Below are 24,446 nucleotides of genomic sequence, written 5' to 3'. Positions count from 1 at the left end.
GCTGTGTGGCAGCTTTTTCTCTTTTGTACAAGTGGCCACCTAGACAGGTCCACTGTGGATGAAAGCCAGACATTAGATATTTGGTATTTCACGTGTTGAAGGCATTCCAGGGCTTCTGGTAGTCTCAAATCTCACCACAGTTTAACTCAGGCAGTGTTGTGGTCACCACTAAACCACTGGAATGCTGTGTTATGTTTGTCTTATGCTTGGCTACTATATGCTAGAACTGAAACGGATACTCTGAAAACTATATATCCTATGGATAATGACTTCATCACTTTCTTCATCAGGAGCTTATAAGGACCAAAAGTGAAAATTTTTACACTTTGGGGCTGACAGCCAACTGCCTACATCTGAAGTAGTGCCTTTGGTGCTCTAACAGATTGGCTGTCCCCTTACTGCCAGCACTCACTGTCTCATACACTGTCACACATTAAATCCATCTCTATAGCCAGTTAGAACAGCATGCTTCTTACCATTTTAAGGCTGAAAAATGCAGCCACCTCCTTAATAAGCTAGGTCAGAAAATTTTATCCCTACCTGAATAATGACCAGTTTTCACTGTACTATCAGTGATTAGTGATAATGGAGGATGATTTGTTAAGATACTAAGATATACAAATGCTACAACCTCTAAATATAGCAGTAAATTTTTTACCTCGGTCCAATGTCTCTACTGTACAAATCAGCGTTGAAACCGAGTTGGGTCATCCGGGTCACATTTTCTCTGGGTCATCCTGGTCTGACCCGGTTTACAATTTATCCGGGTCTGACCCGGATTGGATCATGTGAGAAACAAAATTGGTCGTTTGACGATGTGGAAACTTATAAACGCTATTGCGTAGCTATTTCGTGAGCCACGCCCACTTATCACATTACCAACATACGCGAGGGTAGCTATTGTCAGTAGGCAAAAGACCTTTTTTTTTTTTTCTTCTTCAACCTACAGCTAGGCTGAAGTTGCAATATTTACTCAACACGGATCGAACGCTCAAAATGTAGACTTGTTCGCTCGCTCGAGACTAGCCGAAGCATGTCTCGACTTTTCCGGGTCAAATCCGGGTCTGACCCGGATTGCTATTCGGGTCAGTGGGTCATCTGGGTCAGCAGTAGTGACCCGGTTTCAACGTTGGTACAAATACATGTTTTATCATTTATTTATTAAGGTTTTACAACACAAGTGCTGAAGGTCTGTAGGACACCTGGTCCTACAGCCTGTTTAAAGTTGTTACAGAAAGTGTGTTTGAAAAGGTGAAGAAGAGGACCAGGTCAAAAAGGTCATGGTATGCACTAATTGCCTTTTTACAATTAAGTTTTACAACACAAATACTTGTACAGTTAAACTCACCAATTGTGTCTCAGTGGCACTAAATCTCTTAAACACAAAACGACAAGCAATGAGACAACAACCTCGCAAAGATCACAGCCTATTCTGGTGCACTTATTTAGTAGTAATATAAATTTTAAAAGTGTTTATTTACAACAGGACATAATTACGCACCCCTCTATTGTCTCTGTACATACTTGCCATTTCTCTACTATCCTCATTTCATTTGCTCCTATTGATATGGGCAGCGGAGTGGCTTCTCCGCTTGAATTAGTCAATGCTTGAATTAGATCGAGATACTCTAATAGGGCAGTCAATCACTCTAATAGAACAGTCACATTTCTACAAGTGCTGTATTTTACATTGTAAAGTCTGTAGGTAGCTAGTAATTTAAACTATACAATCCAATGCTAGGCAGAAGTTGTAACTATGCTGTAATATTGATTACTGTGTTACAGCTGTTTTGTGACTACTCTATTAGAGTATCTTGATCGTTTTAATGCAGTACAAGATGAAATGCAAAGGGTTTACTAGTTAAAATGGGTGTTAGTTGACTGCAGTTGCATGCCACTAAAATTACAGATGTATTTTAAGATTCTGTCACTGTAATCTGGGGTTTCTGTCAAAACCATGGAAACTCACCTACTGTTATTAACAGTGTATGCTTATTCTAACAAAAAGTATTGAAATCCCATCCAAAAACAGCTTATAGCTGTAAAAAAAGTGCGCGTCCAAGTAAAGCAGAGTTAACTGCGATAAAAAGTAATAATATCATACTGCGGCCATGTACGAGGTGTACAAGTTGTAAAATTGATATTAGCTAATCAGATAATACAATATTATTGTTAAAGTGGTAATGAGAACTATGGATGCTGCTAGTTTGTAAGTGTATGAGCATCTTCATAAATGCCACACACATTTGATTCTCAATAAAGCAATGTGTATAGATTCTCTGATAGCAATAAATGTAGTTTGAGTTTTGCCGCCTTTCCTTTGTTCATAGCATTGCTGTATACAGGAAAGGTGGCCAAACTCAAACTATTTATTACTATAAGAGAATCTATACACATTGCTTTATTGAGAATCAAATTTGTGTGGTATTTATGAAGATGATCACACACTTAAAAGCTAATAGCATCACATAGTTCTCATTAACACTTTAACAATAATATTGTATTATCTGATTAGCTAATATTAATTTTACAACTTGCACACCTCGCACATGGCCACAGTATAATATCATTACTTTTTGTCACAGTTAACTCTGCTTTACTTGGACGTGCACTTTTTTTACAGCTATAAGCTGTTTTGGGATGGGATTATACTCCCACACAAGGAGATCCGCAATCAGTTACCATTTTTCTGGTTTACTTTGCTTAGGCAGTAGTCTCAAGGAAACAACCTTTTGACATTACACCCACAAAACACTTTTACCTTCTTAATAGTGCTACAAGTCTTGCTAGATAGCCAATTGCTTTGCTTTGATATGTTGCAGTCTTATTTACCATTTTCACTGCTCGAATTAACGTTCCACAAATCAGACAATTTCTGTTATTTTATTGCTGGAAAACCGTCTTACAAAGGCAGTAGGCCACAAGCTTTATCTCACGCACACTTTTGAGGTTTGTACACCAGCTTACTTGTGCTTGTCAGCTATTAAACATGTTGAAGCTTAGCTTAAAGTCCCTGCTTTCCTGCTTGGACTACAAACTGAATGTACATTATGTTATGACACTGTTACACCACCTTTGGTTTGCGTACTGAAAAACTCAGAACTGGTACTAGTAAATTTCTGTGCTTTGTCCAGACTAAATCCATGTTGTACTGACAATTTGACAGTACACTCAAAATTTATATATCTATATATATATATATATATATATATATATATTATCAGGAGCCCTGTTATTATACTCCAGCACAAGGAGATCAGCAATCAGATACCATTTTTCTGTGGGTATTAGCCTCAAGGAGACAACCCTTTGGCATTGCACTCACAAAACACTTCTACATTCTTTATAGTGCCACAAATCTTGCTAGATAGCCAATCACTTTGCTTTGATATGTTGCAGTCTATATTTGTGGTAGATGACTCTTGTGCATCCAAATAACCTTTATGACTACTGTCTGGGATATAATTAGCAACTGAGATATCCATGATCTGATAGTTCCCATATCCACTGCTCCATACAGAGTGAGGGTAGACATCCCACGATATAGGAATCAGTGGCTGCAGCCCTGTTTACTGTCCAATACTCATAGGTGATTCATGTACACATGATGGCGTTCCTTCTGAGAGAATATGACGTCCCAGATAAGCAGGGAGAGACCTGATAGATTACACACCATAAGGTGGAAAGCCAGGCCTCTCCCTAATGCCATATCCTACTTGTCCTGAAGATCCACTCATCTGGTCTGGTAGCTAATAAACACTGCATAGCTAAGGTTTTTTTTTTGAAACAAACGAACAGCCAGGACCAGTTGAGTATGGCATTATCTTGGGTAATCATACAATTGAAGCATAATTCCTTGAGACCTGAGATACCCACTGATTTGCCAAGTGTCAATGAACATAGCAACCACTGAGACGGGGATTCCTGTAATGGCTACTACTGACTTGTTGGGTCTGCTATTATGCAAAATTAAAGCTTGCTGCAGCAGCAGAAGTTGAACTGTGTTTGTTGATAACCCCAAAAATAGCAGGTTGGTGGAACCACCTGTATGTGCTGACCGAGAACATCAGTATTTGTTGTAGTCAACGTGCCATTAATGAATGATATAGCTTGCTACAAGCCCCTAACTGCCAGGCAACATTATGGGTACACCCCTACAAGCTAGTAGGTACATCCCTGTCATACGGCAAGCCGGTGGGTACTATGGCAAGGTGGTAGTTACACCCTTACCATTCAGCAGGCAGGTAGGTTCACCCCTATCATACAGCAAGCTGGTAGTTACACCCTTACCATACAGCAGGCCGGTAGGTACACTCCTACCATACAGCAGGCCGGTAGGTACACCCGCACCATACAGCAAGCTAGTAGTTACACCCTTACCATACAACAGGCTGGTAGGTACAGCCCTATCATACAGCAAGCTGGTAGGTACACCCCTACCATATAGCAAGCTAGTAGTTACACTCTTACCATACAGCAGGCAGGTAGGTACACCCCTACCATACAGCAAGCTGGTAGTTACACCCTTACCATACAGCAGGCTGGTTACCATACAGCAGGCCGGTAGGTACACCCGTACCATACAGCAAGCTGGTAGTTACACCCTTACCATACAACAGGCCGGTAGGTACAGCCCTATCATACTGCAAGCTGGTAGTTACACCCTTACCATACAGCAGGCCGGTAGGTACACCCGTACCATACAGCAAGCTGGTAATTACACCCTTACCATACAACAGGCTGGTAGGTACAGCCCTACCATACAGCAAGCCGGTAGGTACACCCCTACCATATAGCAAGCTAGTAGTTACACCCTTACCATACAGCAGGCTGGTAGGTACACCCCTACCATACAGCAAGCAGGTAGGTACACCCTTACCGTATAGCAAGCTAGTAGTTACACCCTTACCATACAGCAAACTGGTTGGTACGCCCCTACCATACAGCAAGCTGGTAAGTGTTATGTACATCGAGATACGCATGCGGGAGGGAGTGGCAGAGTGTGATTTAATTAGAACATTACAACCGCGTGTTAGTAAAGAGCTAATCCACCGTAACAAACTGGGGGCTTGTCCAGGAGAGAGACTACCGAAGACGCTAAACAGTAGAAGATAAGAAGCCTGAAGGAGACGAAGGCCTATTCGACAAAGTTGTCAGTGATTGTTAACCCTACATGATCGACCTGGTACCGTGGTGCGATAGCTTTAATCATATCTCTATCGCGAACGGTACCTGAGAAGGTTATATGTTTATCTGTTTAAGAATTTGTTGCTGTGGTGTGATTTTTATAGGACAACGTGGAATCCTGTTGTTCTCCGTAATTCTCCAGAACTGCTACAGTGTTTGAAAACATTAACTACGCGACGTAATTGGAAGTAAGTGATACTAGATAATATTATGTCTTTCGAAGTGGAAAAGTTTACATCCACCCCAAGTGTCGAGGAGTTAAACACTCTGAAGAAAGCCGAACTGCTACAGATAATAAATCACTATCATTTAACGGCACTATCATCGATGCTCAAATCCCAAATTAAATAAATCGTTCTCACACATCTAGTGGATGAAGAGATTATCCCTTCGTCTGAGGTCATGGACGAGATGGTGCGAGGTGAGAGAGGATTGACTTGTGAGGAAGTTTTGCAGTTGAAACGTTTAGAGATCGAAGAGTGTGAAAAGGAACAAGAGGCTTGCCTACGACTAAAGGAGTTGGAGTTTAAGGAAAAAGAGCTGAGTTTACAGGTGAAGTTAAAAGAGTTAGAGGTCAGGTCTAAGGATCGTCCTGAAGCAGTGGGTGTTGCCTTTGATGTTAGTAAATATGTCAAACTTGTCCCTGATTTTTGGGAAACGGAAGTCGACAAGTACTTCCTTCACTTTGAAAAGGTTGCCAGTAATTTGAAGTGGCCAGAAGACAACTGGGCGTTGTTACTACAAAGCTCTCTAGTTGGCAAAGCAAGGGAGGTATACGCCGCATTGTCAGTTGACGAAAGTGCACAATATTCTGTGGTTAAAAATGCCATCTTGAAGGCATACGAGTTAGTGCCAGAGGCCTATAGGCAGAGGTTTCAAAATTCAGAAAAACACAGTAATCAAACACATGTGGAATTTGCTATGCAGAAAGAAACACTTTTTGACAGGTGGTGCATGTCCAAAGAAATTGGAGGAAGCTATGACAAGCTCAGACAGTTGTTCTTGATAGAGGAATTTAAAAACTGCTTACCTGGCGAGGTTAGGACCTACTTAGATGAGAGGAAAGCCGTGACGCTTAATCAAGCAGCAGTGTTAGCAGATAACTACATACTCACTCACAAAAATTGATTCGGGCAAAGCAGTTCATCCTAGGAATAATGTTGATACGCCCGGCTCCAACTCACACAAAGTGAATGGCCGTAAAGGATATCAGAGGTATAACTCGTTAGGTGGTGGTAACAAGTCAGGATTTTTCCCACCAGGACCAGAATGCCATTACTGTAGAAAGAGAGGGCACATTATGGCCGAATGCTGGCAGTTAAAAAACAATTCTCAGGCCCAACAGCAGACTTTCAAATCTGATTTGCTGGTCACACAGACACAGCTGTTCTCTACGTTGTCACCTCCTGTGGGCCAGATGCAGCAAGCTAGTTTCAGCAGAGATGTTGACGAATATACACCGTTTATTTCTGAAGGTTTCATATCAGTACCAGGCTCAGCTACACGAGTGCCTATTACAGTATTGAGAAACACTGGTGCCAACCAGTCCCTACTGGTAGAAGATAAACTTCCAAGTGTAGCCGAGACTGCAACCGGGTCTAATGTTCTCATACAGGGGGTGGAATTGGAGACACTGAGCATACCTCTACACAAGGTGTCCCTACAGAGTGACCTTGTGTCTGATACAGTGGTTGTAAGAGTTCGACACTCTTTACCTGTCCGAGGAATCGACCTAATCTTGGGAAACGACCTTGCTGGAGAGAAAGTGATAGCCTCACCTCATATGCTAAATGATCCTGAGGAATTGCCTCATACTGCAGCTGAAGTTCAGAGTGTTTACCCTGCATGTGCTGTAATGAGAGCTATGACGAGACAAGGGCTTAAGGAGGATAGCAATGCTGCGGAGACTGCAAGTCCGGGCAGAAGTAAATTCGAAGGAATAAAGAATGCAAGTAGGGCAGGTGAATGCCCGCTGAACCTGGCAGAGACGTTTGTTGGCCATGATCGACAACAGTCGCCCAGACCTAAGGCACCAGCTACACTGGCTTCTAATCTTCCCACAGTGAAAGGTGATGTAATTCCTAAGGACCAACTGGTCAAACTACAGGAAAGCGACACAGATTTGCTGGATATTCGAGAGAAAGTGGTGAGTGAGTCTGAAGCCTCTCGTAATCAGGTAGGATACTTCAAAAGGTCTGAAGTGCTGATGCAGAGGTGGAGACCATTAGATGCCCCAGGTAATGAGGAGTGGAAGGTGGTATACCAAATAGTGGTGCCAAAACTGTATCGAAGTGAAATCCTACACCTTGCTCATGAAGGCCCTTTAGCTGGCCATCTAGAAATAAACAAAACATACCAAAAGGTGCTGCAGCACTTCTATTGGCCTGGGTTATGGCAAGATGTAGTCACATTTTGTAAATCCTGCACACATGCCAGGTGACCGGTAAACCTAATCAATCCCACCGAGTGGCTCCGTTAATTCCAATACCTGTAATGGAAGAAACCTTTAACCGTGTTTTAGTTGATTGTGTGGGACCACTACCCAAAACCAGATCTGGTAACCAGTACCTGTTGACCATCATGTGTACCTCAACGAGGTTCCCAGAAGCCATACCATTAAGAAACACCAAAACACCTAACATAGTCAAAGCCTTGATAATTTTTTTTACTCTAGTGGGCCTCCCCAAAGCTATTCAGTCTGATCAAGGCTCAAATTTCCTATCCGGCATCTTTCAGCAGGTAATGTATGAGTTGGACATCAAACAATATACTTCCAGTGCGTATCACCCTCAATCACAAGGAGCTCTCAAGAGGTTCCACCAAACTCTAAAAAGTATGATTCGGACGTATTGTTATGATCAGGAGAAAGACTGGGATGAAGGCATCCACGTCCTTCTGTTCGCAGCTCGAGAGGCCGTGCAGGAATCGTTAGGTTTTAGCCCCTTCGAGTTGGTATTTGGCAGAGAAGTGCGTGGCCCCCTTAGACTCCTTAAGGAGAGTTGGCTAGTTGAAGATAATGAGGTGAACCTCTTGGAACAAGTGTCTAAGCTTCGTGAACGAATGAGTAAGGCTGGGGAACTGGCCAGAGATAATCTGGAGGCTTCCCAATCCGAGATGAAGACCTGGTATGATAAAAAAGCTCGGAAATGCTCTTTCAACATTGGTGACAAGGTTCTGATTCTCTTACCTATTCCGGGGCACCCTTACAGGCCAAGTACAGTGGACCTTACGCTATTGAGAAGAAAATCAATGATGTGGATTATGTGGTGTGCACCCCTGACAGACGGAAGAAGAAAAGGTTGTATCATATCAATATGATTAAATTATACCAAACTAGGGACCCTGAACCACAGGGAGCCTTAGGCAATACTGTATGCATGGCAACGGCTGTGTGCAAGGAGGCCATAGAGACTAGTCCTAGGCTGCCTAACTCAAAAATCCTAGCAAACCCGCAGGTAAAGTTGGCTCATCTTTCAATTGACAAGCAGAGGGATGTGGAAGAACTACTGATCGAATTTAAACATCTGTTTCCTGATGTGCCTGGGTGTACTAAGTCTATCTATCATGATGTGGATGTTGGCACTGCTCAGCCATGTAAACAACACCCTTATAGGGTTAACCCGATCAAGATGGAGTATTTGAAGGCAGAGATAGACTATATGCTGGAAAATAAAATCATTGAGCCTAGCTATAGTGATTGGAGCAGCCCACGTATTCTTGTTCCCAAGCCAGATGGCACATTTCGCTTTTGTACTGACTTCAGGAAGGTAAACACAGTGATCAAGACCGACTTTTTTCCTCTCCCATGAATAGAGGATTGTATCGATCGAGTTGGAAAAGCCAAACATGTAACCACCCTGGACCTTCTAAAAGGATACTGGCAAGTTCCTCTTACAGCAAGAGCAAAACAGCTGTCCGCTTTTGTAGCACCACAAGGATTATATCAATACCGAGTCATGCTGTTTGGCATGAAGAATGCTCCTTCCACATTCCAAAGAATGATCAACAGAGTGTTGGGGGGTCTGGAGTGTTGTGAAGCCTACATAGATGATGTTATTATATACAGTGACTCCTGGCAAGAACATCTCTCTCAATTGCGTGCTATCTTTGTTCGATTTTCCCAAGCTAATCTCACTGTCAATTTGGGTAAAAGTGAATTTGGTCATGCTGAAGTAATGTTTCTGGGGCATGTGGTTGGGAATGGCCAAGTGAAACCAGCTGATGCCAAGACTCAAGCTCTACTTGAATATCCAGTGCCCCACAACAAACAAGAACTTCTGAGGTTCCTGGGGATGGCAGGATACTACCGTCGCTTTTGTCATAATTTCTCGGTGATCACTACCCCACTTACAAACCTGCTGAAGAAAGCCCAGAAGTACAGTTGGACTATTGATTGTGAAGCTGCTTTTATAAAGGTGATGCTATCTTCAAAACCTATACTACAGGCATCTGACTTTTACAAACAGTTTTGTTTCATGGTAGATGCAAGTCACATGGGTGCAGGAGCAGCTTTGATGCAAGTTGATGAGAAAGGGATTGAACACCCAGTGTCTTACTTCTCTCGTAAGTTTAACCCACACCAAGTGAATTACTCCACAATTGAAAAAGAGGCTTTGGCATTACTGCTAGCCCTCCAGCACTTTGATGTGTATTTGAACACCACTTTACATCCGGTCATCGTATATACTGATCATAACCCTCTTGTGTTTGTGAACAAAATGAAGAATTCTAACCAACAACTACTGAGATGGAGCATGCTGTACCAACAGTACAACATGGAGATTCACCACATCCGTGGCAAGGACAATGTTATTGCGGATGCTCTGTCTAGGGCTTAAGTTTTTGACCAGAACTGATTGAACTACTTGCACACACTATTTTCATTCAAAATTTTGAGCTAGTTATGTATTAGGACACATTGCTGTCTCCCCATGTTTTTTTTCCTTCTTTTTGTAGAGGGAGAGTGTTATGTACATCGAGATACACATGCGGGAGGGCGTGGCAGAGTGTGATTTAATTATAACATTACAACCACGTGTTAGTAAAGAGCTTATCCACCGTAACAGTAGGTACACCCCTACAAGATAGCAACGGGTAGATACAACCCTACCACACAGCAGCCGGTAGGCACACCTCTACCATACAACAAGCTGGTAGATTCATCCTTACTATACGGCAAGCCAATAGTTATACCCCTACTATACCTTAAGCCGGTAGGTACACCCCTACCATACACCAAGCTGGTAGATTCATCCTTACTATATGACAAGCCAATAGTTACACCCCTACCATACAGCAAGTTTATAAGTTGTACACCTGGTCAGTAATATTCTTTACTAGTTGAGCCCTGAAGGGTAAACACCATAGTGCATGAGGTGTTCACAATAAACGTTGACTATTAGCTAATGATGAGAGTTTGTCCCATCAAAAATTGCACTGGTCAAGGGTAAACAACACTTCTAATTCTAAGATGTAGCATTTGGGTGCTCGTTTACGTACATACTTTATGCTTTAATTTCTGATAAAACTTGTGATAATCCTTAGCATTCTAAGCCAACTATTTGTGTGTTCATGTCTATAAATCACTGCTCTCATTCTGTGATTGAGTTAAATTGACCCTACACTAAACTATGTTTTGCAAACAATGATACAATGAAAAGCTCCAAAATACTTATATGCATGTGTACCTGTGAAATGCATCTCGCAGCAGCTTAAAACAAATTCCCACAGTTTATGAGTGTGTATTATTTCACCTCAGGCTGTTTAAAATCTAAGAAACTCTTGATAGAGTGGTAAAAATATTCGTTTGCTGCTCCGTCTTTTAAAAGTAAGATGTTCTGCAACTTAAGAACAAATACAAGCTGTGTTACCATGAGTCTAGGTGTACCCCTGATCACTGGAAGGTGCACCTCTACGTACAGTATCCCTGTAAGTACACCCGTATCATACAACAAATTAATCAGTAGGTACATCCCTACCATACAGCAGAGTAATCAGTATCTAACATCAAGGGAGAATTATGACACCAGGAGAGATGCAGCTTAACTGACCTCACTTCGAAGTCCTTAGCCAAGAATACATTTCTCCAGAATTTAATTATCACATCACAGTACTAACCATCTTGTTAACCACATCATTGCCTTAAACAGGAAGTGAGGTGTTATCCCAATCAGTGTCATACTCCTCTACAGAATGTATTTCTTATACTATCTTCAATGAATGCACGCAGTATCCAGGTGCATTACCTGTCTGCTGGCTCGATCTCCTTGGCTTTTGCGAGACAGCAAGCATGTGGCTGCGGTGTGCCAAGCCTTGTAACTAACTATAAAAGCTTAATAGTACCCTACAGGCTACCTACCTGCGTTAGTGTACATACATGACTGTTGGCTGTGGAGTTGCAAACTACTGTAGTAGTGACTCAGACATAAGATATACTTGCTGCCACAGTAGCATCTAAATGGCAAGCTGAAAGTGCATGCCTACCACAGCCACATTATCTCCATGATGTCATCCTGTGATGGATGGTCTTGTTGTAGCCCAGTGGAGATTGATGACAATGTTGTAGTAATACTCGGCTGTTCCCATACTTGATAAGTTCTTGTACTAGCTTTAATATCAACTAAATACAACTTTTCCACTAAATTTTAATATCAACTCAATAAAACTTTTCCAGCACTGCAAACAAATAGTGATACTGCTGCTCTTTAGCTGTCACTGCTGCCCTGCTATAGCATAGAATGATTTAGAACAGGCAGGATGCTACATATGCTACCACCTCAAACCTGTTGTTGATGGGTAGATAAAAACAGTGGACCCGGAGACTAAGGACCCGGACTAGGGGACCCAGGAGCCCGCGGAAATCCAACTCTTCTTGGAATTTTATACACTTCACAGTTTTCTATACTTGTACTAGGTACTTCTGCAAGTAGTCTTGCATGGCCAATCCACTTCCCCAACCCCGGCGACATCTCGCACAATGTTTACACCAATTAGAAATTATAAACGCCTCTTTAAAAAGTGTCTGAAGCTGACTACATTAATTATAAAGTCACTCGCTATTTCCCCAGAATATTTGTCTGCACAATGTTTCTAAACTTTAGTAGCTAGGTGACATAATAGACTAGCATGTTCACTGTGCAGCAGGTGAGCAATTACTATATAGCTAAGCCAAGCTAAGCAAGTTCCAGCAGCTCTTCATACTTCATGGTGCAATTGCACATGTTCCTAAACTACTCTAGTAACTAGGCGGCATAACAGACTAGTATGCTTACTGTGCAGCAGGCAGTGGACTATAAATGCAGACACTTTTTCAGAGGTGCAGTCAGCATCAGATTTTTTTCAGAGGCGCTTATAATTTCTAATTGGTGTAAACGTCGTGTGAGACGCCGTAAGGGGGGGGGGGGGGGGCAGGAAGTGGATTATTGGCCATGCAAGACTACTTGCAGAGGTACCTAGTACAGTATAGAATACTGTGAAGTGTATAAAATTTCAAGAAGAATTGGATTTCCGCGGGTCCCCTGATCCCTGGTCCTTGGTCCCCAGGTCCACTGTTTTTACCTACCCATTGTTGATACCTTCTAATGCATACCACAATGCATAGTGATCAAACTAACCCTATTGTTAGTTGTTTACTGACACCTTGCCTGCATAGTGTTTAACCTTAGTCCCATAGACTAATGTTGCTATAGCCACCTTCAAGTTAACACTGTTTAATCTTCGATTAAACTTGTAGAATTAGCCTATAATTTGTCAGTTTGTGGAATATTTCAACATTTTATCACAAAGAAGTGTTTGAAACTCTTAAGTGCATTCAGAATGTTCAGTTAGACTTGCTGGCTTCTTTTAATCACTACAAACTGAACATTCTGCAGTGATATGTTCCAATTTTATCGTCATTTCTTTCAGAGTGCTACAAGAAAAATCATGGTCATATACCCTTTCTGTGTAGCAGCTTATTGGTGACATTATTGATCGTATGCTTGAGAGTACCATGATTCCAGAACCAACCCTGTTTAATTATCTGCCTCCTCAAGAAGATGCACTTAGCTTTTTCACAAATTTACCTCCATTAGCAGGCCACATAAACTATTCTGCCATCCAAAGTCTAATGTGGATGAGTGTCATAAATATCCAGAAAGTCACCCAGTTTTAACTCCTGGAATTATTACTATCTATTGTCAACATGGAATCTGCTATGGTTACCAAGTAATGGATTCCCATGAATCTCCTCGCCATCCATTTGAAATTTTCAGATCAAGATTTTATTGACCTCCAAAACTCATCATCTATGACAATGCATGTAAATTGCATCAATACTGCTTAAATCGAGAACCAGCATATTTTAGTCACACGCAGTTTGCTGTAGATCGATTCCATTGGAAGGACATGTTGGTTGCTTGTCAGGTTACAATTTCAACACTTACAAAACATCCATAGCAAGCACAATAAACAACCAAGTAAATGAGCAAGCCAATGCTGGTTTGTAACGTATCAAAAGCCAGTTAGCATACATGTCTCATGAAAATTTCATGCATAAAATATCATTGTTCCTAACAATAAAGAACTTGGATGCTTTAAAGAAATTGAGATGAAACTTGACAAGGATATTACAATTTAGTTGTATTATTTATGGTCATTTTGTCCTTGCTATTTGTTCATACGTACATACAGTACTAGTTTAAAGTTCAAAGATACGTATCATGAAAAAATCTGGTCCTACAAATCACAGCCTAACATAACAAATTTGCCATCATGATTAGCAAAACTTAGGTCTGCCAAAATTGGCCACGTGACAAAGTTTCCATTGTTGGCAAAAATTATGTCTGCCAAAATTGGCAAGTAACAAAGTTGCCATTATTGGAATAAATTATGTCTGCCTAAATTGGCCATATAACCAGTGTTGGGGGTAACGCGTTACGTGATAAGTATTACTTTTGTGGTAGCGAAGTAATATAACGAAATATGCTGTAAAAACAGGTAATGTTATTTACTTGCAAATGTAATGCGTTACCTAAGTAATGAAGTTACTGTAATGAGTGTAATATTACGTAATATTATTACTTTACGTAAGGAAGTTACTAATCTCGTTAGTAATCCACTGAGTAACACCTAGCCACTACGAAGTAATGAAGCCTATTGAATGAAGCTTATTCACCAGCTTCTTGCTTATAACCAAGATTTGCACATTGTTCAACAACGCAATCATGTCATGCGATAAAGTGGTAGTTTCACGCGTGACAGCGTAAGGCTGTGGACACAAAGTAATATGATATGTAATATTATTATAGTTACTTTATTATATGGGTAATATGTAACTGTAACTAAATAGTTCAGTTGTAAATAATATGTAATATGTAACAAGTTACATTTAAAAAGTAACTGTCCCAACTAGGGCTGAGCAATAGTATCGATAGTGCAATATATCGCGATATTAAATCACTATTGATATCGCGATAGTAGGGATATCACTATCGTGATAGTTATGATAAGCTCAGATCTGCAATAAAATGGTATTAACAACCCATCTATACTGTTTTACAGTTAGTATTACCAGCTTTCTTACAAAGGAGTGGCCTGTTAAAGCTTTACCAAAAGTCCATACTCATCGGCCGCCCACGCAGTTAATTAACAAATGTCCTGTGCATGCAAAATAACTTTCTATATGACCACAAATCATAGCTATACAACTAAGACTTTGTTAAGAGCAAAGTGTTTCATAAACTATCGGGATAGTATTCACTATCGCGATATTTAATGAGTAACTATCGTGATAGTAAAATTTTTACTATCGCTCAGCACTAGTCCCAACACTGCATATAACAAAGTTGCCATTATTGGGTCTGCAAAATTGGCCATATAACAAAGTTGCCATTATTGGCTAGAATTAGGTCTGCCAAAATTGGCATGTTAGACAAAGTTGCCATTATTGGCATAAAGTAGGCATGCCAAACTTGGCAATAGAGATCTCTTTTTTAACCAAAAATAGAAACTCAAACCCACAATCAATGGTTACACACACCACTATATAACTAAAACCTGATACCTTCCAATTTGGAATAACTGTTAAGATGTGCTTGTGAGAGAAAATGAAGCACTTACCAGGTTACATGACAAAGCTCTCAGCTTTTGAAGTTGCTAGTTTTGGCAGCTTTTAAAGTTGCCAGTTTTGGCAGCTTTTGAAGTTGCCAGTTTTGGCAGCTTTTGAAGTTGCCAGTTTTGGCAGCTTTTGAAGTTGCCAGTTTTGGCAACTTTGAAAGTTGCCAAAAATGGCACAAAGTAGGTTTATTAATGCCTGCCAAAAATGGTTCTGGAACATACCTCTCTTTAAGGATGCTTGCTGATATTTAAAGCCATGTAAGGAATTACTGCTAACACGTGAGCTGTTCTATGCGGTTACTATATAATGATTGTAAAATGGAACCATTATATGTATAGTTATCTCATATATGATGATCGACAATGTAACAAGTAGGAAGATTCCAAGCTTGTTTTGCATCTTGGTAAAGTGACAAAGAAATGCGTAGTTTACGCTCAGTAAGCAATTTTTCTAGTAATGTAGACGATGGCAGTCACTTTAGTCACTAGTGTAGCAGTGTTCCCACATCATGTGAATTACCTTATCTGTGTTATCTGTGTAATGGGAGTTCATGAAATCTTTTTTTGTAAGTTAGAAGTTGATGTACCAATGCATAATGGAGACAGAAGCATTGCCTACAGCTGGACTGTGTCTGCTGGAGAAGGTAGAAAAGGCCTTAGAGGAAGTGGGAAGAGACATTTTTGTGTGTGAGCAAAGACATTTTGATGTCTAATTTGGAGGTAAATTTGCAACCCAGCATTTTCAACATGGGTACCAGACCAAGATGTTGGAACTTGCTCTGGCCTTTGCAAGATGTAGCTATGATGGCTTTTGGCTTACTGGTGACCATTATTCGAGCAATGCCTCTGCCACTTTGCATGATGTGCAGACTGACTCAATTGCACGGTTTGCCCATCACACCAAAAAGGGGAAGGGTGCTAATAGGGAAGGTACATCTTCTGGTGCAGGGGGAGATATATATGGGTCATTCCATACCAAATCAACAAAAAAAAACCAGACCCCTTTCAATTTTCATGAAATTTGGCACAGACATGGATCCTATCAAGAGACTTACTCACACCCAAATTTGGCTAATTTTATTGGTCTCCCTTTAAGTAATGACCATTCAAAATTTCAGTTGAAAATTTCATTTTGCTTACACATCTTCAATAAAATGACCATAACTTTGCATGTGATTGCCGTAGACACTTTTGGTTTAGAATTTTTTGAAATACTTGTTAAATTCTCTTTCAGGTGATATATTATGTTTTATAATTGCTCAAAGGAAAAGCCCAAACCACAAAAATGTAGCTTTTTCCTTTGATCTTAATTTTCAAAAATATACATTTTTAAATTAAATTTATTTTTGGTTTACATGTTACTCTAATGCCCATCATTCACCACTGTGAGTTTGAGGTTGGGACCAATAGTAGATCATGAGTTATAAGTGTTAATGTGTAGCCTTGTAATCACTACTGATTGTATGGTTTAAATGATTAAGTGTATAGTAATTTCCAATACCAATTGCAAGTAACCTTATTTTAGTATGTCACAAATCACTTTACGCATTGAAATAGCTAGGGTTTGTATTGACAAAGGCTCACTACACTGAAACCATACTAACAGAGCCACTTTTAAAGTTAAGAGAGTTGGTGCAATAATATGGCTGCCTAATAAAGGAATCACTGATTATATTTTTGCTGTAAGTTCAGTGTCCTATATAATAGAGGTGGCACTATAACAAGGTGGTCTTATTATAGAGGTAGCTATAATTATAAGGGATTTACTGTACAACTAAAGATATTCCAATCTATTCATTCAATCTTACTGTATATATAGTACAGTAGATTGGTGAAAGAATTGTGCTTTTGATGATAAAAGCATAAAATTTGGCACAATGGTAGATTTTACCCTTATGAAAATTTTTAGCTATAGGGGCATCTCAGATTTGACCTTTAGTGACCTTTACGGCCATATTTCTGTTGAAAAATAAGGTTATTTGCCAATATATTATGTAGGATTAATCTAACTTGTAAAAGTAAGGTACCAAATTATAGGTATCATTGAGCAGAACATTTCAATGTTTATTTCAAGTCCGTAGCTTAATCTGTTCCTGAGTTATGGGGCATGTAATTTTTAAGTAACATATTAATCTGACAATTTCACCATGTATTCAGCTATAGTGGTGCTCACCACTGCCCAAAATTCAAGACAATAGCTCTTTCCAATCTGAAGTTATCAATTGTCAAAGTTGGCAAATTGGATGTGTGTGGAAGACCCCTTTTCGCAAATCCGGTCACATATGTATTATACAGTATAATAAAATATTTAAAGTACATCTACTTCATCTTTTCTTCTTCCTGTAGTAAAGAAAAAAACATAGGTTAAAAAAGTCCAAAAGCTGGCCATAGGCCGGCTTTGGGGTATGCAAATACAAAAAGAAATGAAATCTAATCCAAAACAGCCAAGCTGTAAAAAAAGTGTGCGGCCCTCAGAAAGGCTATGGTGAAAAAAGATGTGAAATCCAAGGTGGCGGCCAAGAAATGGCTGTGATGGTAGGTTAATGGTAAAAATTTTAATAATGACAATTTAGGTAAATTTTGTGAAGCGGCACAAAAATTCACCTGAATTGTCGTTATTAAAATTTTTACCATTAACCTACCATCACAGCCATTTCTTGGCCGCCACCTTGGATTTCACATCTTTTTTCACCATAGCCTTTCTGAGGGCCACACACTTTTTTTACAGCTTGGCTGTTTTGGATTAGATATATTCTACCAAAATTAGCCACTGAATATATTGAAGTTTTGGCTGCTATGTATGTATGATTAAAAATTCAGTTAGTACAAAAAGTAGCCATTTTAAAGCAAGTGCCACGCCCACAATAGGACGAATCTGGGATGCCCCTATAGCTAAAAATCTTTCTAAGGACATGTCCTAACACTGTGCCAAATTTCATGTTTTTATCACAAAAGGCACAATTCATGCAAAAATTGTCACAAATCTGCTGTACTATATACAAGTAGACAGAAAAATTTTGAATTTTCAACTAGAGTAGGGACCATAGCACATCGATAAAAAGTACTGAAACAAGCTGGAGTAGTGCGCGATATTAAATCACAGTAAAACAATAAGAAGTGTTATATCCCTACTGTGCATTTCCATAATGGTATCTTGAGCACAGTAGGGATATAACACTTCTTATTGTTTTACTGTGATTTAATGTCGTGCACTACTCCCGCTTGTTTCAGTACTTTTTATCGATGTGCTATGGTCCCTACTCTAGTTGAAAATTCTGTGTACTTCTTTGTTAACTTTTTTTTTTGTAAATAATTGTTATGACTGGTGAACCCACGCATACCGCATCTGAAATGATGCCACGTGCCCCAATTATCGTCTGAAAAGTGAAGTATCCATTATGCTTTGTTGTCAGCTATGTTCAACCCGTTACGCAGCATTTCGAATCAACAACTGTTAGAAAAGCACCTCTGCAATCCACGCATATCGAAAGAAATAGTGCCGCGTGCCCCAGGGTTATATCAATAATTATCATTTGAAAAGTGAAGTATCCATTACGCTTCGTTGTCGGCTATGTTAACCCATTACACAGCAATACGAATCAAGAACTGTTTGAAAAGCGCCTCTACTATCAAAATAGCCACTATGACAAATACAGATGATTTCCATTATGAAGGGAAGCCATCATGTGCTATTGCCAAATCGACACTTTGCTGTCAGCAAAGATGAATGGGACACAAAGGAGGACACTGGTAAGTCCATGAAGAAGGCATTGCACATACTGCGGTATGCCAAAAGGCACCTGTCGGGCCGAAGCGACGTTGAACAGTGAAAAAATCAAGCCGTAGCCTTAGCCGTTATTGAGTTACGCTTGTCTGAAGGCATCAGTCAGTCAGTCAGTAGAAAATTTTGTTAACAAATAAATTATTTTTAAAATTCCATAGCAACTTGTTGAAAGCGTTTCGGGTTGATCTGAAAGCTTGTTTGGGCGTGGTTTTACCTAACCAATACTGCCTCATCATCGTCAGGGAAAATTGAGGTTGCTTTTTGGGTGATTTTATTTCGTGGGCCACGCCTGTCCCTACTATATATCGTAGTGTATAATTATATAACCAAGTAATAAGAATAATAAGAAATGACATCATAAATAATTAATTAATGTACAGGACTAACTACGAAGTGCACAAACGAATACTCACCGGGGTTGTGTTAGACGATACACGAACGTCAAAATTAACCATTGTTTTTTTTTCTCAGTGCTTTCGTTAATGAGTTAGGTTTTCTAATAGACGCCGTCCTTTCCAGTTCTTGACAACCGGTTGAAACACACCACGCGTTAGTTACTAGGCGTTCAACTCGTATAACCTGTTCGAGTAGCTATGGCCGCGTAGCAACCAGTTTATATGCATTGCGCGTAAAACCAAACATTGAACTCGTACAACTGGTTTGTGAACCAGGTTTGTAATTCTTAGCAACCAGTTCATATGCGCTGCGCGTTAAACTAAGCATTGGAAACTACAAAATTTGACTGGACGCTTCGACATGAGAACTCACCAGGTGGAGCTAGAGCAGTGTACTATTGAGATACTGGTGTGAGAGACACTCGGCCAAACAAAGGAAGAATACACGAGCACCTTACACGAAAACAACAGGCTGGAGTAGAAGGTTTTGTACTTAGACTGTGTGAATTTCTTTTAAACTGTTGCCCCTAGGTTAACCGGGCAATTTTTATCACCTAAAAGGGTGGGGCCTAAAAGGTAGCACAGGACGATGTCAAACACGAAAATTTGGTAATTATTTAATTAATGGAACCATATAGATGGTGGGGCCCTTGGACAATGCTTGCAAGATCGAGATACTCTAATAGAGCAGTCAGCTACTCTAATAAATAGTCACCTTTAAAGTTCCTTTAAAAAGCTAGCAGTTTTTTGTATGTTTTGTTGTAATTTCACTCCTTGCCATACCCACCTTATGGTCTTCCATGTTGTGATCATGTGTGCCTGAGGACACACCACACTCTCAGTTACTGTATAAAATACATCTGCACTATTTTCATCGTCATTGATGGTTCTCTCTCTTAAGTATTAGCTAAGAACAGTGAAATTGTATAGGCTCTCTGGGCTTCTAAACTATGAACATTTGGGGGCAAACATCCAAATCACCAACATATCTGTTGTATACAGCATCACCATGCCCCAGAACTGCCCATATATAGAGCCTACAGCTTTTGCTGCATTTGGCGACGGAAAACAAGGTAGTGATAGCTGGAGCTGAGCAATGTACGGGCTGCCTACATGTCTTGCTACAACAACTTGTAGTTTTCCACCTACCTCAAACTACACTGTACTGTAGTGACATAAAAACATTAAATATGAAGGGCTTTGTGTTCACTTTAAACCTTTCACACTGCTTCACTCAGTAGACTGGTTTTATGGCCTTCTCAACAAGTATCAATAGGCATTAAAAATTTTGAATAATTGCCTGTGATTATACCATAACCTTGAATTGTTTTGATTAAAAGTTGGTGTTTCAGTTAAAATGCTTCAAATTGTACCCTAGAAATTAATTTTGGTGAACTTTGGGACGTTGTGAAAGCTATAATGGCTACAACTTCTGAGGGGGGGCTGTGCCCCCCAGACCCCTGCTGCCATAAATTCTATACTCTGGTCAGCCCCTCTCATATCAACTAATTCCTCTGCCACTGCTCCAACAACTATTTTCTACCCCAATGTTTTGAGCCTATATACCTTTTAGCGCATACACAAAACACATGTGCGTACTTCTTTTGAAAGTGTTTGTCTACATGTTTTGCTTGTGTGTAGATGGGTATGTTTGTGTGTGTGTGTGTGTGCGTGTGTGCGTGCGTGCGTGCGTGCGTGTGTGTGTGAATTTTTGTGCCCATATGTGTACATAGTTTATAGTACGTTCGCGTTGAGCTGAACCCTCAAAATCGATTAATAACTTACGATTGCTTCATCGCATGGGGCTCCTGTATTGCTCGATACGTAGCGCTTCTCGATCCGCTAAAAATATATTAAAAACGCTTCATTCGAATGTAAGACACTCCCGTTATGACACTGTAAAGTTTTGCCATACATTTTCAATGGGGAAGCCTCTAAAGCGCGGCCCTTTGATGGTCATGTTGACACATGTTTGTGGTGAAGCCAGACGTCACATACCCGCCCTCAACACGCATGATTTCACCATCCGTTATGTAAGAGGCTGTAATACACTTTTACAAGAAAAATAAAACAGATTTTGTGTGTGTAAAACAGAGTTGCATAAGTAGAAGAGCTGGGGCCACTTGCACTGTATTTAGAAGATAAGTGGCCTGCTTATATTCAGGTAAAAACTTCTTCGGCCTCAAAAGAGAAAAAAACCAAATTATAACAGCTCAAAATCCGTTATGTAGCATTGGTGTTCCTGCAAGTGAGCCAAACAACATGTATTTTACTTCACATTCACCACAGCTGACTATCGTCTTCTGTTCCCATTTAGTCAATTGGTCATTTTAATACTTTTCTCATCACTTCGCCACACATGTACACAGTTTTTCCAGCCAGCATTTTGTTTTTGAAGTTACATTCCCAAAAAACTCTAAAAGTTTCAACAAATGAAATAATACTGTTTGTATGAATTTGGGCTGATAGTACCTGTAGTGACTTCCAAACACTCCTGCACTGATTAAATATACAAGGGATGGTATGTTCAACTTCTGCTAGCACAATAAAGCAATGATATTTTTTTATTAAAGTGCACACACTTACACGTACTTCATCTGTATTTTCATGTACTTCACAGAGTTTAATCCCAGCTACCTGATGACTCCTGGGGAACAAAATCAAGTTATAACACCAATGCTGCAAATATCAAACAATCTTACATCAGATGAAGTAACCCCGAAGAAGACTTTGACCCGCTGCTGCTAGTGGACAATTCATTAATACCACCATCACCATCTTCACTAACACTGCCGATTTGGATGAGGAATTGTTCTAGAAGTTCTTCATTACCCAAGTCTCATCCAAATACACAACTGGTCTTCCTTCAGTTCTGTTGCACCTCGTTCATCTTTAACATTTATGATACTGATGGACTGTGCAGGGCTGCTCATAGCATACCCTGCACATACGTGTAGTGACATTAAAGCACAAACAGTTTCAATGCTAACCTCTTGTCATTAATCGTCTTGTACTTAAATCCCATATCACTCAACACTCTTTAAAGCAATGTTCTACCCCCAGAGAAAACACCATCATTCTTAAGTTTAGCCTAAGACGGAGTAAGTGACAAAGTTCCAGGTTTCAAAATTTAACTTACCAAAATCTTTGAGAGTGATAGATTTCCTCCCTTCTGTACAATGAATGGATCTTGTCTGATAGTATCTGGGTCAAAACTGTCTGTATCAACATGGACTCGTGAACATTTGTACCTGACGATTACAGAATTGAGCGGGCTTGTGCAAAGTGCATTTTGTACCTTTTTCTTGGCGTAAATAAACCGCCTTTCTTGCGGTGCTCCATTCTAATGGATGTCCTTGAAATCCCTGTGTGGCGTAATGTATGCCAAAACCCAGCAAAGAAGGCATGATACAATACCGGTGGCCTTCGAGATTCTCTCCGTGATGTTGATAGAAATTTTACATTTCTTCGCTTCTTGCTTAAAGTACTCCCATAGTTTCATAAGTAGATACTTCGTTTGGCTGTTTAACGTCTTTCCAAAAGGGTTTCGCTCCGCACTCGCTGACGGTACACTGGACGCCATATTCTCAACAATTAAGTGCGCGCCCGTAACATGGGCTTACGAATAAATGCGTCATAAACATTATGTTTAAAGCCTTTGATCTTGTATGGCTTCTTAATCAACAACCCAGGATTCAGCTCAACGCGAACGTACTATAGTGGGTGGCGATGCTTTTGTGGTAGCTATAGTCTGGCTAGTAGTTTTTTTGCATGATAACTGATGAGGTTCTTGGAATACATCTCAGTTTTTCTACTGGTTATTTTGCCATTAGTTAAGTCAACCCAGCAGTAGTAATGGAAAAGTGTTGACACTAAAGAAATGATTGGCAACTTCATACCAGGGCTGACCACAGGGGGGCCAACTGGGGCATTTTTTCCCTGGGCTCCAGCCTGAAAGGGGCCCTAGGAGGCCCCATGAAGGGCCCCTTGAATACCTGTTTAAAAGATCGATATACTCTAATAGAGCAGTCAGATCTAGGTACTCTAATAGAGCAGTCAAGAGTATTCTTCAGAGGAGCAGTGTAGCAAGCTTATAAATAAGGAGATATGGTTGGCGAGGTCTAGCTATTGTCATTGTCAGCATGTAATGACTTTTTTTTTTGGTCTACAACTAACATCTTGGGTGAAGTTGTGATTCAGAATGGGAAACCTCCTTGCCCCTGGGGCTCCACTTTAACTCTTTGCCCTGGGCCCCTTAATTTCTCTGGGTGGCCCTGCCCCCTACATCTTACTTATTGGGTTGAAAGGAGGGGGGTTTGTGCCATCATCTGTGAACCTCCTGCTGAATACTAATCTGTGAAGTACATGGCAATCAATAAAGCAGAGTGTAAGATTCTCTAGTAGCAATAAATAGTTTGAGTTTGGCCACCTTTCCATTGTACATAGCATTGCTGTATACACGGAAGGTTACCAAACTCAAATTATTTATACAAGGTAAAGGTTATCATAAATGCTATGCAATGGTGACATAACCAGCTGATACAGCAAGACCTTGAATCTTGATTATCTGAACTCTTTATTATCCGAACAGTGTAAGTGACAGTTATATTTGAGTATTCTGTTATTAGGTGAACGTTCTAGTAGAGTAAGTGTATGTTCTATTAGAACAGTTGAACGGAACTTACTATATAAATGAATGGGCTTGATTTATACAAACGAATTCACTTATCTTAGACTACAACAAGTTTGATACTGAAATTGGATTGGCTGAAAACGTGGTCTCTAAATCTCGTAGAGCCACGGTCATGTCCAATAGAGACCACGCTCTGAGGCGATACGAAACACGATAATTACGCGCCTGTAACATTGGCAACGCATGGGCATTTAAATGGCTAGTAACAGCCGTACTGAATAAGAGGGAGGTGTAATGGGCTTGTTTGTACTAATCAACACTACATTACTTGCTTACAAGCAGCTGTCGAGGC

The 24,446-nt window shown here is 40.2% G+C and overlaps 2 protein-coding genes across 9 annotated transcripts in view; one reads left to right on the top strand and one right to left on the bottom strand.

Moving 5' to 3' along the window:
* Positions 1-24,446, top strand: part of LOC136250834 (uncharacterized) — a 443,931-nt gene that overhangs the window by 28,258 nt on the left and 391,227 nt on the right. The gene's annotated exons all lie outside the window — the stretch shown is intronic.
* LOC136250850 (uncharacterized) lies at positions 21,476-23,159 on the bottom strand. 6 transcript variants are annotated; one of them, XR_010698745.1, is made up of 8 exons: positions 22,879-23,159; positions 22,760-22,826; positions 22,601-22,680; positions 22,452-22,552; positions 22,164-22,402; positions 22,048-22,108; positions 21,934-21,995; positions 21,476-21,877 (listed from the first exon to the last, which is right to left on the bottom strand). XR_010698745.1 is itself a non-coding variant. In XM_066043194.1 (8 exons), exons 1-4 carry the CDS (start codon positions 23,042-23,044, stop codon positions 22,502-22,504), a joined length of 396 nt encoding a protein of 131 aa, XP_065899266.1. In that variant the 5' UTR covers positions 23,045-23,148; the 3' UTR covers positions 21,476-21,877; positions 21,934-21,995; positions 22,048-22,108; positions 22,164-22,402; positions 22,452-22,501. The 6 variants fall into 6 exon arrangements, 4 of the variants coding, with proteins under 4 accessions (XP_065899266.1, XP_065899269.1, XP_065899268.1 ...); XM_066043194.1 differs by having other exon boundaries at positions 22,601-22,712; positions 22,879-23,148; XM_066043197.1 differs by having other exon boundaries at positions 21,934-21,992; positions 22,601-22,712; positions 22,879-23,148.

Source organism: Dysidea avara, chromosome 3 (assembly GCF_963678975.1).
Source record: "Dysidea avara chromosome 3, odDysAvar1.4, whole genome shotgun sequence".
NCBI classification, from domain to species: domain Eukaryota; kingdom Metazoa; phylum Porifera; class Demospongiae; order Dictyoceratida; family Dysideidae; genus Dysidea; species Dysidea avara.
Note: the sequence above shows the minus strand (reverse complement) of the source record. Positions and strands in the feature narration are given on the sequence as shown.